Source organism: Electrophorus electricus, chromosome 12 (assembly GCF_041902795.1).
Source record: "Electrophorus electricus isolate QZ-2024a chromosome 12, ASM4190279v1, whole genome shotgun sequence".
NCBI lineage: Eukaryota > Metazoa > Chordata > Actinopteri > Gymnotiformes > Gymnotidae > Electrophorus > Electrophorus electricus.
The window spans coordinates 21,073,766-21,098,527 of record NC_137508.1 but is presented as its reverse complement, the minus strand read 5'-3'; the positions used below and the strand labels follow the sequence as shown (position 1 = coordinate 21,098,527).

General features: G+C 42.3%; 2 protein-coding genes and 1 long non-coding RNA gene across 6 annotated transcripts; 2 read left to right on the top strand and 1 right to left on the bottom strand.

Annotated features, from left to right (window-relative positions):
• Positions 1 to 1,005: 1,005 nt before the first annotated feature.
• On the top strand, positions 1,006 to 15,253 carry mfsd2aa (MFSD2 lysolipid transporter A, lysophospholipid a). Its single transcript, XM_027031336.3, is given in 15 exon segments — positions 1,006 to 1,182; positions 3,284 to 3,406; positions 3,700 to 3,824; positions 7,077 to 7,200; positions 8,025 to 8,103; positions 8,313 to 8,479; positions 8,587 to 8,677; positions 8,790 to 8,911; positions 10,148 to 10,231; positions 10,677 to 10,760; positions 10,868 to 10,980; positions 11,116 to 11,259; positions 11,397 to 11,576; positions 14,179 to 14,206; positions 14,209 to 15,253. Coding segments are annotated over 15 exon segments (1,587 nt in total). The 5' UTR covers positions 1,006 to 1,092; the 3' UTR covers positions 14,242 to 15,253.
• A 2,450-nt stretch (positions 15,254 to 17,703) lies between these two features.
• Positions 17,704 to 21,416, top strand: LOC113589914 (uncharacterized). 3 transcript variants are annotated; one of them, XR_014126698.1, is made up of 5 exons: positions 17,704 to 18,304; positions 18,392 to 18,421; positions 19,624 to 20,011; positions 20,153 to 20,366; positions 20,452 to 21,416. It is a non-coding gene; the product is annotated as an uncharacterized LOC113589914 (long non-coding RNA). The 3 variants fall into 3 exon arrangements; XR_014126697.1 differs by having other exon boundaries at positions 17,705 to 18,304; positions 19,514 to 20,366; XR_003412047.3 differs by having other exon boundaries at positions 17,710 to 18,304; positions 19,624 to 20,366.
• Positions 21,370 to 24,348, bottom strand: zgc:153911 (CD276 antigen). 2 transcript variants are annotated; one of them, XM_035531239.2, is made up of 4 exons: positions 24,154 to 24,348; positions 22,919 to 23,266; positions 22,380 to 22,670; positions 21,370 to 22,088 (listed from the first exon to the last, which is right to left on the bottom strand). In XM_035531239.2, the coding sequence occupies exons 1-4, from the start codon at positions 24,224 to 24,226 to the stop codon at positions 21,790 to 21,792; spliced, it is 1,011 nt and encodes a 336-aa protein (XP_035387132.1). In that variant the 5' UTR covers positions 24,227 to 24,348; the 3' UTR covers positions 21,370 to 21,789. The 2 variants fall into 2 exon arrangements, with proteins under 2 accessions (XP_035387132.1, XP_026885580.2); XM_027029779.3 differs by having other exon boundaries at positions 24,145 to 24,347.
• Positions 24,349 to 24,762: the final 414 nt, after the last annotated feature.

The following is a 24,762-nucleotide window of genomic DNA, read 5'->3' as shown; positions in this document are numbered from 1 at the left end:
AGGTCACTGGATTGCAGGCTATTTTAGCTTTCTTTGTGACAAACTCAGCAAACTGGCTGAAGCCAGGAAATGCCTCGGTTGCTTCTTCAAGCTCAAAATCTTTTGTTCCATCGGGCAGTTAACCAATCAGAAAGCTTGGCGAGTATCCTTTGATTTTCACCACAATCATCTAGGATTTTTAGACTCTTGATCTGAGACATTGCTGTTTGACATCCCCGAAGGAGGTCTGAGAACATTGTCCTTAGGTCCTCTCTCGGGCCATGAGGTGAGTTTTTCCCTGAAAGCCTTAGCAATCACAAAGGAGCTTCCATACCTTTCGTCCAGGATGTCCCATGCTGCCTGGTAGGCTGCATCTGTACCCAACAAGAAATAACTCTCAGTAGCTTTCTTTGCAGATCCACCAACATACCTGCGTAGGTAATAGACCTCATTTACTGGAATGTTCTCCTTGTCTATCAATGTTTGAAATACTGAGCTTTAGAGTTAATCATAGCAGCGGCTGTATGAACTAATGTCCTGTGAACAGTTAGTGGGCGAGTGCATAGTTCGCCACCCACAGCTGTGGTGAAACAAGGCATGCTATAGCGCGAACTGTCGATTTAATTCCAACTTAATTGTAATATCAGTGTGTAAACTGTAGACAAACGTTTATAGGCGCGGACACACGCAGGTGTAGACAGGGGACTCTGCATATTCAAATTTTCACTAATGGCATTTTCGACACAAACTAAAGCTGCATTTCCAACAGACATCACCTTGAATAACTTCAGCCTTGCTTTATTAATAGACATCGCTTACTTTGTGTTTCGTCGTACTTGCACCTAATCTTTTACAAACAGTATTTATTACTTAAACAAAAGGGCTGTTCGATGCTTTAAAAAAAATAGCAGACATTGGGGTTTCAAATCAAGAGCGTATGCTGTGGGCGGGGACAGCTCCAGCGGCGCAAAGGAGCATATGCCTCTCAACAGCGTGACCGAGGCGGTACATTGTTAACGGATCCAAGTCGCTACCGGCAGCGAAGAAGTCATTTCTATCCTACACGTGCATTTAAATACCGTAATAAGCAAACGTTTCGACAAGCAGCCTAGTATGGCAAGAGGAGAAGGGGTCGAACAACTTCCCGCCACTTTGTGTCCATCTTTTAAACATTTAAGCCGAGATGGAGTCAAAATTGCCATGGTAAGAACAATGTAATTCTAACTTGCGAAATGTGTCTGTCGTAGATGGCTAGCCTGGCTTTTGTTTGCGAATATTATATAGGCCTATACATCGCTGAGTCCTCAAAAATGCTTTAAGTTGAGTCCGAAGTTAGAGCATTATTTAGAAAGAGGTTTAACTTGGTCAACGTGGACAAGTAGCATGTGCCGGGTGACATTCGGCAAGCAGCGAGTCGAGTCAGCGTTTGATGGCGCGATGTGCAAAATTGTGAATCTAGTACACTATTCAATACGATTAATTTCAGTCGGTACATTCCAATCAAAGTTAAACATCTTCTCGGTAGTGCGTTTTGGTTACCCAGCTCCGTAATAACCACTCCATTTGAGCACTGAAATGTTTCATATAGCTAAACTAACAAAAAACGAAAACTCGATCCAGACACGATTGTTTCATATGGCAACATTGAGGGATACTTTCATATACATAAAACAAATTTCCTTAAAGTTTTTAGCCCCTTTTTAATCTTGTAGTCTACCAAATGGAAGTGCCATTTGATTGCCTTCACATGTAGAATTTTGGCTAAAATTGTACATGACCCATCTTCCTGACTGCAGGTTACCCGTTTCGTGCAAGATTAAACCTGCCAGTTAACAAGTAAGCGAATTTTAGATGGTTTAGATAAATTTCTCTTATGCTTACTGTTCAGGCTACACACGGAAAGTGATCCGCGATGCAGACGTGTAGACATGCAATAAAACGAAAACTAAAACATCTGTTTTTCGTTATATATTTCTATTTTAATTGTTTGGGGCTACTTGAGTAAAGATTATATGCACGAGCACATTTATTTACTAATTCCGTTCTACCGCGGAATCTAAATTGAAGACGCGGCTCTACCGATTAAATAGAAAATTGGTACAGCCGGTTTGGGTTGATAACAAGCAGGGTCTAACGGAACGCTAGTATAGGTTTCAGCTTTTAATAATGATGCTGACGATATGGTTTAAATTGCATCCCTGCGGCGAGGTTTCTGCTCTTAAGTTTGTGCTTACATTTATGATCTCTAAAATGTATTGCAAAATGCTGTGGCGTGTGTGGTGTACAGTGAAATGAATTTAAGAACGCTGATTTGAAGTTGATTGCATACTGGTGTATAACTGATTTGGCCTTAAATCTTAGAGGCTCTCTCCTGCTGCCTCAAAACTCTGTGATTGGAGTTTGTGCTGTAGGACCTGCTCTGCGTTGGTGCATGGAAAAGAAGCGTGAGGTGATTGGAGGAAGAAACCAATTTGAATTCAATTTAATTCCAATCACAGCACCTACACGATGTCCCAATGAAACACAGTGGCCAATAGAGGCTGGTTGAAGCATAGTGCCTGTTGCGTGAACTCCAATGACATATGTGTGAGTGGTTATATTGGAGTGACAATTGTTGTCTTATGGTCTTGCTGCTGCTGATCTTGTGGAGGGTTTAGATCAGCTGTCTTGCAGTAATGATGCTGAATCCAATGTGGTTAATTGGGGATTTCACTTGACCTAATGTGCATGAAGTGACATCAAGCAGACACACATTCCCACCAAACTTGGCTTTTAAGATCTCCTCAATTTCTGGGGTGCGTGAATGTAATGGAATGTTTATTTTTCTAGGTGAGATTTGTTTTTGCTGAAGACACATGACTTAACCACATGGCTAAGAGAAAAAAGGAGGTTATTTATGCGGGAGGACAGTCTCAAGGCTAGTAGTGTTAATCTGTGCGGTGCTGAAGGCCTCTGGGACTGGGGTGAAAATGCATACAAGTTTGCTGTATAGGTTGTGATGTATGGGCTTGCCTCAGCCATCTTCAGGAGCCTTGCGTGCTTTTTAAGGAGATGAAGGGCACTGAATGCTGTCTAAACTCGCTTTTTCCAATCTTTGCTGTTGTTGAGTCCAAGATCAGGTTCCTGCCTTTGTGAAATGCTCAGACATTTGACTGCCGTATCCCACACGGAATGCTCTTATTGCCGTTATATGACTCTGAGAAATGCACTCCTCAAATGACTCGAACCATTTTGCTTTTCTCATTGTCTTTGTTTTGCAAAGTTCAGGTTTCTCTTTCACAGTTCATCTCATTCCTTATTTCAGAAGAAGCCAACAGGCCTGTCATTCAGCAGTAAACTCTGTTATGCCATTGGGGGAGCCCCATATCAGATCACAGGAAGTGCTTTGGGCTTCTTCCTGCAGATCTACTTGCTGGACGTGGCTCAGGTGAGGATGCTACCGCAGGTCGGCCATTGCTAGCTGCAGCCCTTACGCCCATGTTTTCTGCAGTCTCCCGTTTTATCATTCGCATCTGGTGCATTTTATGGTTGCGTAGTGGGTTATAATTGTGCCGTGAGGCGGGCTGAGTCTCCTGAAGGCTGTTTTGTGTGCTGCTGCTTTTCATCTGTCAGATCTAATGGCTTGCTTTTTTTTCTTTTTTTTTTAAATGAGGCAAACTGATGAACTCGGGTGTCAGCCTGAGCCTGATGCTAATGTTTTTCTCCCCCTCCTCTTTGCAGCTGGACCCATTCTACGCATCCATCATTCTGTTCATGGGCCGTGTGTGGGATGCTGTGACCGACCCAACCGTGGGCTTTCTCATCAGCCGGAGCCCATGGACGCGTCATGGACGCATGATGCCCTGGTTGGTGACCCCACACGCACACTTGTTTTTGATTGATGGCTTGTTTGTGGCACGTGGGATTGTCATTTTTAATCCCAATTATCTTCGTTCTTCTATCTGTATTACGTTTTTTCCTTTCTTTGACTTTGTGATGCTTCGTCATCTGGTCGGATGCATATTCCTGCTGTTCAGAAGGATTCCCTTCATTAGCCAATGTGGGGGGCTGTATGAGAAAATGAGCTAAGGGTGGAGACTGAAAAGATGTAGAGATTGATGCCGTTTGGAGTATTTGAGTATGAGCGCTAGGTAGTAACCATGGCAACAGAGCCACCGTAGTAAAAGATGGGCTTTTGCTGTGAGAACGATGCCAATGTGGCTGTGAAGCCCAGTCTGAATGCTGGATGTGATTCTTTGAGTGTTTCTGGACCCAGGGCTGCTTGCTCTGTGAGTTCAGTACATTGGGTCAAGTGTGAAAGCTGTTTGGAGCCCAGGAGTGATCCAGAGAACTGATCTCTAGGTCCCCTGATATTAGTGGTCAGGGGTTTACTTCAGGGGATCTCTGCTCTGGTCCAATACGCATGTGGAGTTTGCTGTTCCTGGCATAGTGTTTGGGTTTATGTAACTTTGTTAATTTGGTAACATGGCTGCATCGACATTCACTTCTCCTGTCAAGTTTCACAATGAAATGCTATGTATCCAAAAAAACACTGCTCCTTGCTGCTTGAGTCCTTGTAACCAAGGAAAGTAATAAATGGCAGTACAAAGCTGAATTTAGAACCTATAGTTTTGCAAACCCGCATGCAAAAAATTGATGGCTCAGTTGCACAATTCTCTACATATTTAAGGAGCAATTTTTCTGTAATGGTGAACCGCTGATGCACCTCTCCCCCAAATGAAACCAGTGTCTGGGTGTGGACTCAAATATTCAGGACAACTGTGGAAATGCCCTTCACCTTTAAACGCCCACAAACGGGTACTGGCCCTTAAATTTTAGAATTCTCAGACTAGGCATCACCTAACTTTTTTTTTTTTTTTTTTTTTTTTTTTTTTTTGTGAAACAGATCTTTCAGCATATGCTCAACCACAGTTCTGCATCTTATTTGATTTGCCTTAATTCAACATTTCATTCTAGAAACCATGTAAAAATAAATTCAGTGGTGTTCAATATTTTTACAATGTACAAATTTAGGATGTGTGCAATCCTGTGGAATGAGCAAACAAGTGTGAAAGTGAATATTGCAAAGTATGTACAGTAAGGTAGTAGGGTGTATGTAGTGGTTAAGATGTGTGCAAGATGTGCAGATCTCCATGTTGCAGGGTTTCTGTGGCAGATCATGTGAACATCTGAGGATAAGATCACAATGAATTTGTCCCTCTGGTGCACTGTGTTGAGAGGTTCTTATTTGCAGGGACTAGTAGAAGGGAGCAAGGTTCTGTGAATGGTGGAAGTCAATGCAGGGACAGCTAAGCTACACCCATTGTGGACCTTCTTCATAAGTGTATATCACATTGACTCAGAAATTTGACTCCAGTCAGCCTTCCCATCTCTGTTCTTTATACAGAGGGCACAATCTTATTTGATGTCCCAAAGCCTATGCTTTCTTGGTTTGCATCACTGCATTTTTGTAGGCTTGTTGTCTGAAATTAGGCTGAGGATGGTGGTGTCCTCAACTGGATGGTCTTTGTCTCGTGGACAGGCGCACAGGTGTTGGTGGAAAGTTGGTAAAGAACTGTTTTGGAGTAGTGGAAGTATGGACAACCAATCCTGTCATTAAGTAAAGACAACAAACATGGTTTGTTTCTATAAATTGAAATTATATATGTGGTGTGTGAGGGGGTGGGGGTAGGGGTAGATCAAGCCTCTGGTCTTACTGCCACTCTGATTGGTTCGAAATGGTGGTGTGGTCGCCTGGGCCAATCAGCTTCATCTGAGCAGTACATGTGATTTCCTCAAAGTGACAGTTTGAAAAGATTGCTTGCTTGGCAAAACCTCAAAGGTTACTAGAGGTCAGGACTGTGTGAGATGGCCCTAATATTGTGGTTAAGATATTTTGTATTAAAAAGCACAGCCCCACACACCCACAACAAAATCTTTAACCAAACAACCTGTTTAATTATGGAGTCTTGGTAATGCTGGCTAAAAGTAATTGTGCCATTTCATTTTTTATAGATGGAGCAGTGTATGGATTTTTTTTTTTGGTCTTTATCCATCTTGTCCCTATTTGACTACAGCTTTTTGTTTTTTTTGGTTTTGTGTCTCCATTTGGCTGTGGTAAAGCATCCATATCTGTGCTTAGACACACACTACCAAATACCATATAAGCTCAGTGCTTATATGTGAATATCAAAATGATATAATGGAGATCTACAAAAGATGGAGAAAATGGTATCACTAACTCCCCTTGGCTCTTTTAGTACAGATGGAAAGCAGAACTGATGCTGCATTTATTTACTCAGTAACACATGCTGTGAGGGGCAGGGAACCAACAATGCTCTTGACAAACATGAATAGAGACACGCGCACGTGCGCTCACACACACACACACCATGTGGTAGCATGTCATCTTGTACTGCTATCATGGGGCTTTGACTCAGCTGCACTGGTAACCTTCTCTTGGTCATTCTTGTAACTGTTCTTTCAGCATATTTTTCAGAATAAGACAAATGCCTTTTGTTTGAGGGTGAAATTCTGATGCTGCAGGCCTTTCATCATAGTAACACAAGTTGGTCTTTATTGTGGTATCCTGGAGTCAACTCCTTCTAGTATGGTGCATGACATTCCTCAGTAACTCCACCCTTTTCACCTCTGTGCAGTTCTTATACCAGTAGCCACTGGTGGAATGACTGTTCATTGTGAATAGCTGAATATGTGGCTGTTATTTAACACTGAGGGAAAGCCGAATCTCGCATCGCGCCTGTAACGGATGCTACTCTGACTTCACTGAAGCACCCGTGCGTGAGCGAGCCTGCATGGCTTAGAGAGTAGCCACGCTTGGTTCAAAGAACAGAATGTGCAGCTCCTACCCATGACCAGTGAGAATGGTAATGGTCTCTGTGTGCTTTTTTTTTTTTTTGGTCACTTTCTTTTTCGCTCTCTCAAGGGGCAAGGGGCAGTTGAGTAAGATTTAAAGGGGGAAAAAACGTTTAAGAAATTAAATTAATCTTGGATCAAATTCCAAAAGCGTAAAATGTATGTATAGTCATGGTGAATTAAATTTAATTTGCAATAATTGTGCTTTTGTTTTTTTCTCTCTCTTTCGTGGGTGTGTGCAGGATCATGTTATCAACACCGTTCGCAGTGATGAGCTACTTTATGATTTGGCTGGTACCGCCGGTAGAGCAGGGCAAGGTGGTGTGGTACCTGTTCTTCTACTGCATCTTCCAGTCTATGCAGACGGTCAGCATCACCACCCGACATGGCGTGCCCTGGTGCACAGCATGCCTCCCCTCATTCCTACTCTGCTCTAGCCAAGGGTTAAACTCTTTTTCACTCATGTGAAAGTCACTGAAATTCAGTAATTTGGAAATATTTGATCATTTTAATGCCAAAACTAAAAATTAAGGAAAACCTAATGTCAGGATCAGACTACACAAATATGGCCCGATTTGACAAACACATGTCCAGCATCAGGAGAGAAGAACGTGTGACGCAATGAAAGAACAGCGATGTGGCATCTGGGATACCGTGACGGACAATTTTATGGATTTTTCTTGTCTATTCTATGACCTGTTCCTTCATGTTGACCAATAAGGTGACCTGAGTGAGTGCTCTCTGGCATACACATGTAAACCCCCACAAGTATGTGAATTATGATTGGTTGGCATCAAAGGAGTAGTGTTGCAAGTTTCCTGACCAACACATGGCAAATGTTTATGCCACTATGAAAAATTTGTGTAGCCTGAACCCAGCATAAAATTGTTCATTTGCTGGTAATTTAAATTGTATTTAAACTTTTGTTAAGAGAAACAGTAAGCTACTGAAACCTGGCTTCAATCACATCATTCAATCCATACCGTCACATAATTAACAATATTGTTACCATATTGTCAGGTATGGTTGTTTGCCCCTGGTTACCCCCTTCTCTCGCTTGTTTTTCCCACTATACTTTCATGTCTTTCTCTTGCTCTCCACCATCTGTTTTAATTTAGTGTTCAATAAGTTGCTTATTGCTGGGTGTTGTGTACATTCATGTGTGCTTATTTGCCCGTCTGTGTGTCCAGTGTTTCCATGTGCCTTACTCTGCCTTGACCATGTTCATCACTTCAGAGCAGAAGGAGAGAGATTCTTCCACAGCATATAGTAAGACCATGTATCTATCTACAGCTCAAACTTTACTGTGTATACTGTTAGAATATCTGTCGCATCCATACCGCACAGTGAAACTATTCATGTCTATAGCTGTATTGGTACACTTGCTACACACATCCACTGGTGGTACAAATGGATCAGACCTTACATAACCTGATTGCAATGTATCATTTATCTATTGTATTCACTATGTCTCTTAGGGATGACTGTAGAGGTGCTGGGTACTCTAATTGGAACTGCCATTGAGGGCCAGATAGTGGGTGGGGCGAACGCTCCCTGTCTGAATCACACCTTCTCCCCAAATGCCAGCTATAGCATCATACAGATCCCCAACATCAGCATCTCTCAGATCTCATTGGATGACACAGTAAGACTGGATGAACCCAGGGGGGCATAGTCTCATGTGTTCTTAGCTGATTGCAAGTAATTTTATTGGTGCGTGACTGACTGTCCCTCCCTCTCGGTCCCTAACAGAAGCGGGCATACATGCTGGCCTCGGGTGCGATTGGCATCATCTACTTGTTTTGTGCCGCCGTGCTCTTCCTGGGTGTACGAGAGAAAAAAGGTGACTTGCCAGGCCTCATATCTCCGTCCCACATTCAGTGTCTAGCACGTTTGGTTCAGAAACTGAAGGAAAATGCTAGTGTCAGTGCAAGTGAATTTCCCCATGTGTGTAGCTGTGTCGAGAGTGCGGGTGGAGCGGCGTACGTCCTTCTTCAGTGGATTGCTGCTGTTGTGGAGACACAGACCTTATGTTAAGCTGGTCATAGGATTCCTCTTCACCTCATTGGGTTTCCTGGTGAGACATTGGCAACGATGACATAATGGTGGGGACATTTAAGTCAGTTACTACTTTTGGGGTGTTTTCACACTTTTTCCAAGTACGAGTCCACACCCAGGAGCGATTCTGGGCTTGTTATTGCCGATTTACTTTCTCACAAAAAAAAACGATCCGACCTGTGGATCGAGTTGCACAATTCCGTATGTGAGATTTCTGTGTGTAGGCTTGAAATTTGGTAGGGAGAAGCTGCTTTTTATTTTGCTTGGATACACACACGGGTGGCAGGGGTAGCATGGAATGCATGGAATTTCACCATGCAGGAGCACCTGCAAACACATCATGACTAGCTTTGTTTTGTGGTGAATCAGTTAAGTTTGTCTGTGGTAGAAGTTACTCTCAACTGAGTGGGGGGAGGGCCACCTTCACTTGCCAAATCCTGCTGGTATAACGCAAAACTACCCTGTACTAAATGTACTGTCCCTATAAAACCCTGAAGGGATTTCAGTGACGAGCACTCTAGTGCTAAACATGTCGAAGTTTCACTGCAGTCATCTATGGAAATCCTGAAAGACTTCTCCCCTGAAAAACAGTTGCTATTGATGGCACAGCGAGACACACACACACACACACACACACACACACACAAAGTGTGTTTTCATTCTAGTCACATGATCACAAACCGGCATTCATCCTCGAACATTCCAGCACTTTTCTTAATTTTTAGAACAAATCGTACTTTCCGGTTCTTTAATGACTACACAGCCAAGTTGGTGGCAATCGCTTACAGAGCAGTTAGTAGAATCACTGGAAATCAAATTTGGCTGGCTCTGTCTGAGGCCATTAGCAGCCACAGCTAGGGTTTCTCACCATGTGTGCACACTAACTGGTTTGTTAAAACTAGCATGAGTGTAAATCTGTCCCGAAGTTCAACTAAAGTCCGTACTACACTGGATTGATTCCAGCATTGTGGATTCCCACCACACACACTCTTGTGTGTAGTGTCGAAAGAGGTGAGGGTATTGGGCACTTCTGCTCACCCTGGCACACAATGGAGGCCATCATGACCTTGTGTTTTTGATCAAAGTGAGCATTAGAATTGATCTTAAATCCACGTTGGTTTTTCAGATGGGGATAAGATTCAAGTTGGGGCTACAGTAACAAGAAGGCAAGCATATAAGAACTGGTTGCAGGTGTGAGCCTTGATTTCTAGTGTTCTGATGTATTGTTCTTTTTCTTATGGTTTTTTAAAATCAGCTACTTGAAGGGAACTTTGCGTTGTTCATCACCTACACACTCGGGTTTCGGGACGATTTCCAGAATGTTTTGCTGGCTATAATGGTGAGTAAACCGTAGCCTGACTTGTCTGTATTGTCCATATCGCAGCAGATATGGATTCAAAGGCGTCAGCTATGACTCCCTTTTTTAGAAACTGGCTCAGGCCTCCATGGTAATAATAAAAAAAAATTTAAAAAAGAAGGAAAAAAAAGTTGAAGCATTTGTTTCTGGCAAATGAGAAGTGATTCTTTTTTCCATGGGGGGGAAACAGATGGAAAAAAGGCAGGAAGTGTTGATAAAGAAATGTGACGCTATGACCTTTTGAAATGAGGACTGCAAGGCTTAATTCTGACCTCAATCATGAGGTTGGATGACTGGCCAAGTCAGATTTAAACATGCATGGTGTGGAAAAGCGACTCCATCAGTCTTGTGTGTAAATTTGTATAGCAATGTGTGTCCTTGCTTGGGTGGTTTGATTGGTGAGGTGTGTGTGTGTGTTCTGCTTCAGCTATCTGCGACCCTCACCATTCCCCTATGGCAACTCTTCCTCACACGATTTGGTAAAAAAACATCAGTGTACATCGGCATCTCGGTAAGCAGTTGGCCAAATGCTTTCACTTCGAAAAGCCCTGCTTTTTTTTTTTTTGTCTGTTAACTGTGCTGCCTATTAAACTGAACTGAGGCCTGTATGTGTTGCAGTGGGCAGTTCCCTTTATGATCCTGGTGGTGTGTGTTGAGAGTAATCTCATCATAACATACATTGTCTCCTTGGCGTCAGGGATCAGCGTGGCCGCTGCCTTTTTTCTGCCATGGTAAGTGTGCGTGCATCAAATTTGAACTGAGTTCAGTGTATAGTCACTTAAGTATGACTCATCACATGCACATGCAATGCTGTTCCAGAAAACCACAGTTTGTGGGATGATTTGATTTATTTTTTGTTACTGCAGGTCAATGCTGCCAGACGTGGTCGATGACTTTAAAGTGAACAATCCAGACTCTCAAGGGCATGAAGCCGTTTTCTACTCTTTCTATGTTTTCTTTACCAAGTTTGCCTCTGGAATCTCCCTCGGAATCTCAACACTTTGTTTATAGTGAGTCTCTTTCTGGTGTTTTTTTTTTGTTTGTTTGTTTGTTTGTTTTTTTTGTTTGTTTTTTTTTTTCCTTCTTCTTTCAGACAGGCCATTATTTGCCTGTCTGTCACTCATCTCTCTCGTTTCCCCCACCTCAGCTTCGCGGGTTACGTGACCCGGGGATGCACCCAGCCAGATTCGGTACATTTGACACTAAAGATATTGGTCTCGGCTGCTCCCATCACTTTCATCGTCCTCGGTCTCATCATCTTCAAAACCTACCCCATCAACGAAGAGAGGAGACGGCACAACTGTGGGCAACTTCGCACGCTGCTCCAGTAAGAAGCACAGATTATACACACTAGCTTGTTCTCTCACATGTGTGCATACACAGGGTCTGTCACACCTGGGCCAGAGCAGGACTATTTCTCCGTCGTATCTGGATGGAGGGACCCAGGACAACAGCAATAAATACTGACAATTTTTTACCTTTTATGATCCTTCCTATATTGTTTATATATTAATCATATTAAGTGAATAACAATTTTCTTCTAATTATACAATTAGTATGGCATACTCTTATTTTGAAACAATTGATTCAACTGATGAGTCATTTCAACATATAGATGTGCTTATTTTTCTACCTGTGTTGTGGGCTTGAGTTAGTGGCTGACTGATGGTAATGTTACTCCATTTTAACTTTACCGTCAGCAACAAAGTTAGCTGTTCAGAGCTTATAACAAGCTGGAAAATGATTGCTCACAGGAGCATTATGCATTTAACAAAGCAGTTATTAGAAAATACTTAGTGCTCTAAAAACTAAACATGGATGGGACCCTACTGAATTCATGGGGAAGATTTGGTTAACCTCACGGACTCGGTTTCTCAAAAATGACAGCTTTCACAGATATTAGAAGACAAATGCTATATTTCACAGCATTTATTAGCCAAATATCACTTAACAGCAACTTTGCTTTGCCTCATTGGCATTACTTTGCTAAGATAACAGCACACCTGAAGTAGTTGTGCAGTAAGCACTGAACAAGAATCAAACTTTGGGTTCATTTTAAATCCATATCAGAAACTAAAAGTACTCATGCAGGTCAAAAATGCATAACAATAGCTAGCTACAGTAGTGTTACTACTTTTAGATAAAACCTCATGCAATGATCTCGTTTGACTTGTCTCCACAGCAACAGAAAACGTGACTAGAGCCAGAGCTATTTGACTCTGCTCTCCAAAGCCTTTCTTTTCTCAATTCTTGCTTTTTCTAAGTCTGCAGACTGAAGGTGTGAGCATGACAAAAGGTTGCTGGTGTGCTGAATTCGGACTCCACGGCAGAACTTTGCGTTCACGGTCACAACGAAACAGTATGAAGGCTCTCAAGGACACATCATTAGCTTAAATTAGAACTGCACTGAAACACTGTATAATGTTCCACATTTTTAAACTATTGTATTGATCATTAAGAGGTCATTCAAAAGAGGCTAAAAATTAATAGCATGCGGTCTAGCTAATGTAGTCAAGGGGGACCGTACACTGTATGTACAATGGATGGTACATCGTTGACTCCCATTGTGAATTTTTAAAGCGGGGGGGGGGGGGGAATTGGAACCAGAGCATGCGCAGTAGAGACTGTAGGTGGGACAGTACCCGACATGTTGGTGCACAACCCCATCAGTGCCGGGAGCAACACAACATAACCTGCATTAGGTAGTTGACGTGACGTTAGCTGGGGCCCATGATCATCCATAATGAATAAACAGGTGCCCTCATTTCTATCAACTGCATTGTGAATTTAAACTCATTACATCACACAAATGTCTTGGAAAAGTAGCTAGCACAATATGACCTTTTAATGTTAGCAAGATGGCTAAATAACCTTACATGAAGCACCATAACACTAGCTTCCATATTCAGTCCTTCTGGATGAGATGTATATTTAAAAATGGCCTATATTTTTTCTAATTACAGGATATTCACATTATTTAATGTGACAGGATGAACAATAATACAATAGACCTTTTGAAAAACTAGCTTAATAGTTTGTTTGCTAACATTAGAGATGGTAACTCTAGCAGCTAGCCATTTGGTACCTAGCTGCCTTAGCAACCTGAAAAGAATTTGACTCAAACATTGCAATTGTGGAAAAAAACCCCAACAAAAACTAATGTGTAATTTTGAAATTAAAGTTTAATCCATTCACTTGCATGGGAATTGGGTGGGGTTAAAAGTTGTACTGCAGCCAGCCACTAGAGAGCATTAGACACTAGCTTCAATTTTCAGTGGGTGCGGGCTGCATTTTAACCCTAGTTACATTCATGGTTCTCCATACTCTTGTGGCACTCGCTGTCCTTTCGAAACACTCGAAAGGGTGTGAGTGATGCGCTCTGCTGAACGCACTACCCTTTGGAGTGCATCACTCACACGGAACTTCCTGACCTGCAGACCATCTACTACAAGTGGTGCCAGACCAAGGCCACTACTCTGCAAATCAGAGTGGTTTTGTTTTTGTTTTTTGTCTCTGTGCATCACTGTAGTCCCCTCTGACATGAGGCTTGGTGGGAATCACTCACCATAGTTTTAGTCAGATGGAGACATGGGGTGGGTATGGGTGTGTAACAGTAAGCAGCTGCTGGGAGCAAGAGTTGCATTATGCAGACTGCAACTGCAAAAACAGTCTCCATGGTGGTTTGTTTACAGAATTATCGTAATCACTGATTTCATTGCCAAACTTGCTGCAGCTCTATCAGTGAGTGGCCCATGGAGAATCTTCCCAGATTACTCAGACATTTGACTTTCAGAATTGAACTTTTGACTGTTGCAAAAGTGCCTGAGTTCTGTATGACTTGTGATGGGCTGTTAGGTTTGTCATCAGAGGATGTATGTGGAGTTGAAGCTGGGATCAATTTTCTCACCACTCTTCCTTGTCCTTCACAGGGACAGCAACGACCCGGACTCCGAAAACACTCCGAGTCTTCAGACTTACGAAATGCTGTTTAAAACTAACGAAAGCTAAACTAAAACACAGCACACACTGTCAACTCTAACCTGTAAGGGGTGTGTGGGCACCACAGGTGAGTGCCACTGACCGAGTCAGCAGAGGAAAGGAAGTAACTGTCTTCACATGGCAGTGAACCAAGTGGGCTGCCACCACAGAAGAGCTTCCCCATGGAGAGCTGTCTGCTGTTGTAATCGAGCATACTGTTTTCCCCCTGTTGGAATGAGAGAAACTGCAGCTGGGTAGTTTGCGGTTTCATTTTTATTAATTGGCGATCTCGGGATCCATATAAATAAATAACCAAATTCAACTGGAGTAGTAATGAGGAACACAGCTGCAAGATCATGTTTTCTGAGGCATTAAAGAAACAAGCAAAAAAAAAAGCATCTGACCCTAAAGAACAGTCCAATTGCTTTATCCAAAATGGCTTTTGAACATTTTACAAATTCTAAATGTTTGAGTCTGACTGCACCTCCTAGCAATGTTTTCATGGCTTTCTGAAGCTGTGTGTGTGACTAAAAGCAGAACCATGACATCATGACTTTAGTAATCACCCCCCCCCCAAAAAAAAAAACCAAAACAAAACATGGACTTTGTATGGATAACCTGGTCTGATTAAGTGTCTGAAATGCTGCATTAAAAGTAATGTAGCATGGAGTGAGTTCAAAAGCTAGTTTCAACATGAGTGTTTTGGCATATTTTCAAGATGCAGACTTTGGTATACACATCCCCTATGACTCGGGTCCAAAGTCCCAGATGCACCATATCCAGGCCTGGACTCTGGACTTAACAGTGATTTATGGCTGTCTCTGGGTGTGGGTTTTGGATAGATGCTGGGTGTGCGCTTCCTTGCCAGCCCTGCTAAGGTTACCAAGCTGCATGATCACCACTACATTGTCATGTTTAACTACTTTCTAAGCACTTAGAAAATCACCAGTTCATTAAATCATGGTCATGCAAAAGTCATACAGCTTTTGTGCAGTCACTAAGGCTTTTTTTGCTTTTTTTGCTTTTTTTTTTTTAAAGCACACTAAAAGCTGTGAATGGTGTAAAAATTTATTTTAAGCACCCCAACCCTAGTGGGGAAAGGACATTTTATATATATATATATATATATATATATATATATATATATATATATATATATAATGTATATAATTTTTTTTCTCTCCTCTCCCCCCCCCCCCCCCCAACTGAGCTTGTTCAGGCTTGCCAGGATGCAGAGCTTTCATTTAAATCTGTTCATTAATGTTGGTCATAAGTAATTCATTTGGTGCTTTTTTTTTTTTTTTTTTTTTTTTAAAGCTTCTGTTTTCTAGTAGTCAAAATTGACTTGTCACAGTGAGTAGTCCTTGTTTTGTCCATGTGCGAGTTTTGTTTGTTTGTTAAATTACTCAGGTGAGCAATAGTTAATTTCTGATGTTTTGTCTATTTGTGTGATATTTGTAGCTTGTGCAGGATACTGTTGAATAATGTAATGGTACAAATGTTTAAATGTCTTTCTTTAATGACACTGCCTCTTAAAGTGGCAGTTACTTCAAAAATGGCACTATTCGCTTCTAGGACCTGTTTGGTAATATCCACTTCCCTTATTTTGTTGGATGCTAATGGAAATTGTTGTACCTTTTTAACAATCACTATGTGGACACTTTAAACTGTGGTCTTCGATTACACTGAAAGTAAGATGAGAGGATGTGCTGGCTTTTGGCTGCCTGATTTGCATTATCTAAAATAAAACCGTCATGTCCAAGCTTGTGGCTCATTAGCAGAATGCCCAGCTTGGTTAGTTCTGAGCTTTAAGGCCCTGTCTCACTTGGAGTGGGAATTTTGTATATAGATTCAGAGCATTCCCAAGCTGGAAATGACTACAAAAAAAAAAAAAAAAAATAAATAAAATTCTAACCCAAATTTTTATTTTATTTTTTTTTTACTGCTGAGTGACGGTGTCCTCTGAATGTGAAAGCACTCTTTTGTAACCCTGGTTCAATAGCTTTGCTTTGTGTTTAAAACCTTTTAAAGAGATTCTGTATTGGGCCAATAAATCAAAGGGCGTTTGGAGGGTAGGGGCTGTTTGGACTGTAATACACAATGGAGGCCATTTTAAAAAGCACAATCCCTGTAAAGAGCACCATTCTGTGGTTCTTTAAGGGCCTTGTGATGCAGTAAAAACTGTCAATTGTGTGCATGTTGTAAATGGTGTGAAATTGATGTGCAGAGATTTGTAAATGGCTTGAGTTTTTGCTGAATAAATATTGCTAAAGTGATGTCATTAGATAATGTCAGTTGTCCTCAGAATAAATTGTTAATTTAAGATATCTACTAACAGCTGGGTGGAGATGTTAGAAACTGGTTCAAAGTGACCAGTCCTTCAGGTTCGGTCTTTTACAAGTTCCCCTCTGTAGCCGGATCCGGGGAAGTCAAGACACACTGGCACCAAGGTAGTGAAGCAACAGAGTATATGTGTGTCCTATATCTACTATCTAAATCTACAGGATGATTGGGGGGGGAGTGAGGCATGTTAGTAAAGATTAGATGTTCTCTGCATGAACGAGCCACGACCTGTTCCCGTGCCTGCCATGAGCCACTCCTGTGCTTAAAGAGAGACGGAGAAAGAGAAAGGGAGGGGTAAAGGAGACAAGGAGTGGACGACCTCGGGCGACCAGCTCGCTGTCAAGCCGCCATGTTATGGCTGATAGGCAGAGACCTTGCATTGGGTGCCTGAAGACAGAAAGGCTCCAGTATCTAACGAGATTTATCTGCCCAAATATTTAATATTTGCTGCTTGTGGAGATGGGTTCGGGCTGGAAAGTCATGTCTGATCTGTTCATGTTTGGCTTGCAGATAAAAAGCTGTGGTTTTATTCAGAAGACAATCCAGCAAGGTAGTCAAAAAAAAAAAAAGGTAAGGGTCAGAACCAGCACTTTGGGATTAACAGAAGTGGACTGGGAGCCATGGAGCACAGATAAGATTCTGTACCATAAGGCATTTTAAAAGGCTCCAGAAAAAAGCATTATTTAAAAACAGACTACACACAACCAGTGCAACGATATCGTTCAAGTGATGGCAAAGGCAGAACAGTTTATATTCCATGAGGACCCTCCCATAGATAATCTCTTAAAACTGTCGGGACTTGACTTCAATGTGATGATCTATTAATTGAAGAGAACAGCAGCTCCTGTGTTTATTTGCAGCTAAATATAACACAAACGAGGCATAGTATGGAATATGACAGTCTCAGTCTTTATACATTTTCTTCAAGGACAGTTACATAACCATTTTTTATTACACAATACTGTCCAGTGTTTCCACAAATGCAATTATACAGTCTGCTACAGTTATCTTCAGATGTCACGGCTGGCCCCTCCTAGCTTCCATGTTCCATGGTTTTCCTGTCTTTTTTGTTTTGGTTCCACCTCGTGTTTGCTTTCCATGTATTTAATCCCTGTCGTGGACTGTGTTGTATGTTTGGATATAAACCTGGATGTTTTTTTTGGGGGGGGGTGGAATCACATACCTGTAATTTTGTACTCCGTGCCTTTTGTGTTTATTTGTTTTAGCTCGGAGACTCTGTTTGCAAAATAACCCAGCACCGTCATAACAACTATGAATCTGGATGTGCTCCGGCGGCACGATCTGTTCCAGTGTTGTTCCAAACTGTTCCAAGCGGCTCTAAAAGGCCTACGCCCTCTCATTGGCTTGTTCCAAATTCTTTTACACAGTCAGAATGGCTTACTAACCCTCATTCATGTGAGAGATCACCGGCGAGCTCACCCTCCAGCCTTCGCCCGAGGCCGTGGAGCTGTCCGACGCCTACAAGCGGCGGCCGGCCCCGTCTCGGGCTTGGCGTGCCGAGAAGGTGAGGGAGGAGGCCAAGGCCCGAGCAGGGACGACCCCGGGAATGCCCGGCTGGTGCTGAGCGAGAGCACGGTCCAGTTCGGTCCGTGCGGGGGTCATGCACGGCCAGCAGCTCCGCGCCGGAAGGGTCCCGTGTTCGGCTGCTGGCCGTGGCACAGCAGCCTTCCGACGCGGCGCTGCTGGCCGTGTCCATGGAAGTGGACACTGAAGGTGAGTTGTCCTTCTGAGTGAACTACACAAGCATAAAATTGAATGTCTGTCTTGTTTGTCCTGACTGTAACTTGCTTTGCAATGCAGCTATAATGGGAAGGACCTGGAAGCGATAAGGTAGGTGATGTGCGATGGGTGTTGGTCTTTCACCCTGCATGGTCATAATTCATTTTTCACTTAATCATTAAATCACGGCATGTTAAGCGGTGCTTTTCCAGTTTGCTGGCTAAAACTGGACTGGACGTGTGGCACTTCATGCGGCTGGTTTAAAAGAATTTGCTTTAGTGCACAGACCTCAAGAGTGAAACAAATTAGCTTTGTTCTCTTTTGACCCTTTCAGCTGCCCAGATTTTCATTTGTCTCCTAACATTTATGCAGTGCATGTTTGTAGTCTCCTACGTTTGCGTGTGGGTTGATTAAAAAATCTTTCACCTAATTATTGCCACTGCAACATATTTTATTACAAGTATCTTCAATTCTGATTTAATTACACTTACTGTAATTTTGCAAACCTAATATTACCAATGGGCGGTGCTTGCGGTTTTAATATTTGGCTGCAGGCTGCAAAAATTACATAAAGCCTACACTAAACAAATAGAACTGTAAATGTTTTCCGAGAAGCTCTACTTCTCCTTAAGAACTGTAATCAAAACGAAATTCGCATGTTCACTTGCAGTAGCGACGTGCAGGATGTGTGTATACAAAAAGGACGAGTCTTGCTCAAATACTTCTAAAACCTTTTATTTATCAAAAAGGTGGTTCCTGCGCTCTCCTCCTAGAAACTGAAAATATTAAAGGGTTTATTGCTGTGAATGTTATATTTAAATATAGTCTTATATTGTCACCAAGAAATTAAACTAAATCTGGGTCCAAACAGCACAATAGTATTGTTAAGAACTAAACAAGGTATAAGCACCAGGGAAAAGCTTACTGTCTTTTTAAAGTAGCTAGCTGGAGCCTCATTTATAAACTTTAAGCAAGAAAACGGGACGTAAATATGAAATACTTGGCGAGAAATTGGTCATATTGTAGGACTATTCTACAGTTGCTAAAAGAAGCTAATGGATCAAAGTTTCTACCTATTTGGCAAGCAGTCTAATCAAAGCTACTAGATAGGCATGTCCTTATTTATCCGTAGCTGTAGCCACAATACTTATTGGGAGGGACACATCCCCCGATCTTTTACAAGTTCCCCTCTGTCCTCTGTAGCCAGATCCGGGAAAGTCAAGACACACTGGCACCAAGGTAGTGAAGCAACAGAGTATATATGTGTCCTATATCTACTATCTAAATCTACAGATTTAGTGTTTGCTTTCCAGCTGTACAGCCTTTTCATAGGCCGCCTCTTCTGCGTCTACGAGGGGGACACGGAGGATGTGGCCCATCTACAGGAGGCCAAACTGTCGGCGCACGGGGAGGCACCGCGGTCCAGAGGCCGCCTGACTGACGCCGGGTCTTCCGGCAGACCCACCACCAAAGAGCTGCTTCGGCACTGTCGCTCGCTTTCTGTATGCATGTCAGCACTGTTTACTAAAAGCCTGCTGCAGGTACAAGTGCCCTGCACTTCCAGGCATACCTGCTTGAAGGGTTAGTGAGCTGGAAAAAGGACTACGCGGCAGCAGCAGCGGAGGGAAGCAATCTTACTCAGGTCTGCAACAGCACTATGCCAGCTAGCTGAGGACTACACTAGGCCTGGAGAGTATACAGGTAATATCCTCCCTCTTTCTCATATTCACACACACCCACACGTGTGCCCACTTAACCTTTTTTTTCCCCTCTGTGATGTATTAAACACTTGTATACGTGAACTCATCTGGATGGAGTATCTGTACTCTCAAACTGGCGTAGTGCTGCATGAGTACCTCGGCAGGGATCCAGACACTCCAGATGGGCTTAGCAATGAGGACCTGCCAGAGCTGGAGGACAAGGGCCTCGAGGATGTGGACGTGGGGTTCAATGCGTTTGCGGACCCCACATGCTCCGAGCACAGTCTCAAACCACTGGAGAGTTTAAAAGGAGCCACGCTAAGACCTCTGTTGTAGCTGGAACAGAGATTGAAGTGGTAAGCACACTCTCCATAAACAAATAAGTTTCTTTGAGTTTGACTTGTAGCTGTGTGACTGATTGTCTGTCTGTGTCCTGCTCAGTGGCCCAGCGTCAGGTGCTTTGTCGGCTTCACCCGGCCGGTCAGACCATTGCCGGCGTCGGGGTGAACAGGTGGGCTGCAGTCATGAGGGATTGGTGTCATCAGGGACGTAGTCCTCGGCTGCCCCGGCCTCCTGAGCCAGACCCGTATTCGACTTTGAGTTGAAGCGGCAGACACTGACTACACAGGCTGAGCACTAATAGGCGGTGCTGCTTTTTGTTACAGATGGATGTTGTTGCACCTGAGCGTTGGCTGGTCCAGCGCTCCCAGAGCATCTGATTCATGGAACACCTTACTTTTGACTAACATCCAGCAGGATGCATCTGAGCAAGCTTCTCTCTACTGGTTGTAGGCCTCCATCAGTCCTCATCACTGATGTACAGCCTTTGGATTCATTTGTGAGGCATTTTCTGGACTTGATGTTGGGAACTGCCAGTTTATGGTGCGTGCTGTGTATCTGATGATGGGAGGGCATATATTTTTATGGTTTTGACCTTTTTTATACTTTCCATTCAACTGGTTGAGTAACACTACCCCATACAAGTAAAATGCAACAATGCTAGGTCATAGTATCAAGCGTGAGGATAATGACTCAGGTTTTTCCTCTCCCAATGACAAGTTTTTATTTTTAGAATTCTAATGCTGGAAGAAAATTAGTCTAATTTTAAGAAAAAAAAGGAGAAAAAAAAGTGCAACAATGAAGACATTTTTGATAGCTTATTTGATTTATTATGAAGCAAACATATTATGAATACCACACTACTTGGTTATAAAAGAACAATGTTACCATGTTATATATGTTACCAGGGAGGTGTGGCCTGTGATGCTTTAACAGGGTTAGTATAAAAGGATACTGTTATTTTACTAAAAGGAGGTTAAATTAATGCAATATCATAACAAAATGCCTGGTTTGGTAGTGGAAACAGAACAAGTAAATAACATATTGCAAATGAGTACTCTAAAATGCATCATTAAATACAATATTAAATGTGAATTTTCCCAAGGACTACGAGCTCAGTCAGTCATTCATCACTACACCATACAAAGGGAGATATGACCAAATCTATTGCAATACCATATTAAAAAGTGATCCATTTTTGCACTTACTCAGTATATAACCGTCTAAAATAAAAAAAAAAAAAACATCTAAAAGGTTTTTAGGAGGCATTTTGCAACAAGGCAAAATCACTCTTTGAAAATCAGACTGGACAAAATCTTTTAACAGTGCAAAGCCTGTACATACTATACTCTATGGACTGTTTATGAAAGTACACCCAGTGTACATGCACACCTTATATCTGGTCTAACAACCCACAGTGCCTCTAGACCTTTGTGCCATTTATCCATTGCAGTCTCCATGGCCATTTTGAGACTCGATGGATGGACTTGTTACTACTGCCGATCTATACAGGGCTAATTCTGTAGGATTCCAAGTTTTGTCTGGTGTGGTTTCTTTACTCGGCGTTCCCTGACAGTCTGGTGACCCAGCAGTCCCTTTAGAGTTGTAACTTGGGAAGCTGTTTTGTTTCCTTTGTCGAAGAATGAAGACTGCTGCTAAAGTCACCCCAATGAGCAGAACTCCAATCAAAACATAAAATCCCACAATTCTTGTGTCAGACCTCTTGAAATTTCTTCCATCTAGAAGATCAAACATTCAGATGTTGAATCAGGCATCTTAATGAGTGGCACCATATAAAGACTACCATGGCTTTTAAACCAGTTTCCCCAGCCAGTTCCCATTATTGTTCTGTTCCACCTCCACACAACTAGAGGTACCACTCTAGAACACTAGTTACCCATAACAGAATAAACAAGTGCACAGGCTGGGGTTCTGCAAGGATTGGATTGGGAACCTTAAGGATAAATGCTTCAAATTGTCACCCAAATAATGACAAGTGAGTGATAATACTAGTAAGGAGCTGAACTCACCTGAGAACAGATTGATGTTCCTCCTGATCTCCTGCCCTAGTTCTTCATTCTTCAGAATGAAAGTGATGGAAGTGTTGATAACACTAGTAAGGTTTAGCTTGCTGTTCATGTTATAGAGTTTAGTGTCTTTGTCTTGCTCGAGCTGTGTGAATGTGACATTGGTGAGGTCTTCCTTGTCTCCCATCAGCCACTGCACTGAAGGGGAAGGATATCCTCCCTGTGAGCTGATCAGCAGGTCTATTCTTCCATTACTGAGCAGGGACACATGGATGAAGGGCTCCAGGTAGAAGGCTAAATAGAAAGAACATAGCATTTATGTAGGTTAATACAGCAGATAAGCCTTGTGAATCAACAATTAACGATTAAGCCAGAGATAATACACAAACCACAGACAACTTGTAAATCATGTTTCAGCAAAAAAAAACAAAAAAAACAAAACCCTCATGATTTCCCTTTCTCTCCCATACACACACACACACACTGACACTGTTCTGTGTGTCAGACTCCAAACTCTGATACAAGTTATAAGGCATCATTACCTCCTATTTTCACACTGAAACTCTTCTTCTGGCTGCCTATCTGAGTGGTGACAGAACAGGTGTAGTACCCCGCGTCCCCTAGGGTGGTACGTTCTAGCCTGAGTGATGCATTGCCCCTCTCCATTTCATCATGGTACAATCTAGTGCGGTTGGCATAGTGAAGGCCCTGGCGGGCCAGCTGGTCTCGGCCGTGGTAGAAGCTGTGGACGACCTCAGAACCGCGCTGCCAAGTGATTACACTGCTGCTTGGATCCCAGGAGTTCCCCACAGGAAAAGTGCAGGGCAGCACCATGGCCTGCCCATACACACGCACCTGAGGACTTGGGGGCACGGAGATGTCAAACTTGGCTACAAAACACACAGAGTGGACTGTTAGTACATCATATAACTGGTGTTCACAATTGCTCACATGGGCGGCAGTAGCTCAGTGGTTAAGGTACGTGCCTTTTAATCAGAAGGTTATGGGTTCAAATTGCCACGGTTGGGCCCCTGAGCAAGGCCCTTAACCCTCAATTGCTCAAGTTGTACTCAGTCTTAATTGTAAGTTGCTTTGGATAAAAGCATCAGCTAAGTGCTGTAAATGTAGTACAGCTATAGTATCAGTCTGTCTATGATTATAATAAGAGGCATTCAGTTAGTCAACTTTATTACATGTCAACATGAATGAAGGAGGGGCAGGACACAGTGAGTTTCTTCTAGGTGATTTAGCATGTCACGCAACACAAGCTTACATTTACAACATTTAGCAGACTCCTTTGTCTAGAGAAACTGAACGGTGCTTTGCTGTCTCCATGGAAGAGGTCATGTTCTCTAGACTATGTGTTCAATTTTGGACCTCAAATTCAATGTCCAGTCTTGGCTTTTGTAATCTCTCAGTCAGTTATAACTAGTAAATCACTCATCACACCTGACTCATGTAAAGGGAGGCTGGAAAATCTATAGCACCCGAACCTCAATAGCTGCGATGTGAATAACCAAGTTATTTTAAAACATTTGTATCTTTTACTTGGAAACACTTTATTGTGAAATTACTAATGCTTACAAAGTTTTATATATATATATATATATATATATATATATATATATATATATATATATATATATATATATATATATATATATAATTTTATTTTTTTTAACCTAATTTACGATAGCTAGGGTTAGGCATTTCACGACAGAAAAATCTGAGAAAAAAGATACCCATTTGTAAACGATAAGAAACTTACTGGACTTACTGTAACAGGATACCCCACAAACAAAAAGCAGCAGAAATGAATTCGATGTTCGAAATTGTATGTTTTCCATCATCAATAGCACGACTCGCAATCTAGACTACGGCAGAAACAGATCGCCGAATTTGATCTGAGCCAGACCGCTGATTACACAACGCAAAGTCCGAGACTAAATCGCACGCTTGAAAAGGAATGATGTAGCTACGTCACTAATATGGCGCGTCCTACCTACACTAATGAAATGCGTGTTGCAGCCAGACCCGGAGGCCAAATTTCACAGCAGAAATAAACAGGTACTGCAGGGCCAATGGTTTCGATATCAATATTGGATAGTAATTATTCAGAAGAAAGCCACTGTAATCCTTATTGATCTCTGCAGGGTAATTTTCGCACTATACTCCCAAAGCATGGGGAGGCAGAAGATAAAGGAAGTGCAGATGTAGGCTAATGTTTAAATATAAATTAACTGGGTAATAGATGTAGAGATATTCAGAATTGTAGTGAAGTACATAGAGTTCCCAGAGAATTAAATTAAACTTGGTAATATGCGTTTACTAAAGCATTGGGAAATGCGTTGTGTGGGCTACCTTTACAGGCTGATTGTTTTTTTCC

Excerpts from the sequence above, each read along its gene's own strand:
- zgc:153911 (XM_027029779.3), bottom strand. The coding sequence starts at position 24,226 with ATGATGGAAAACATACAATTTCGAACATCGAATTCATTTCTGCTGCTT. Across the intron at positions 22,671-22,918 it reads TTTCAGTGTGAAAATAGGAG|CCTTCTACCTGGAGCCCTTC; the intron begins GTAATGATGCCT and ends CTTTCTATTTAG. Across the intron at positions 22,089-22,379 it reads GAACATCAATCTGTTCTCAG|ATGGAAGAAATTTCAAGAGG; the intron begins GTGAGTTCAGCT and ends TTGATCTTCTAG.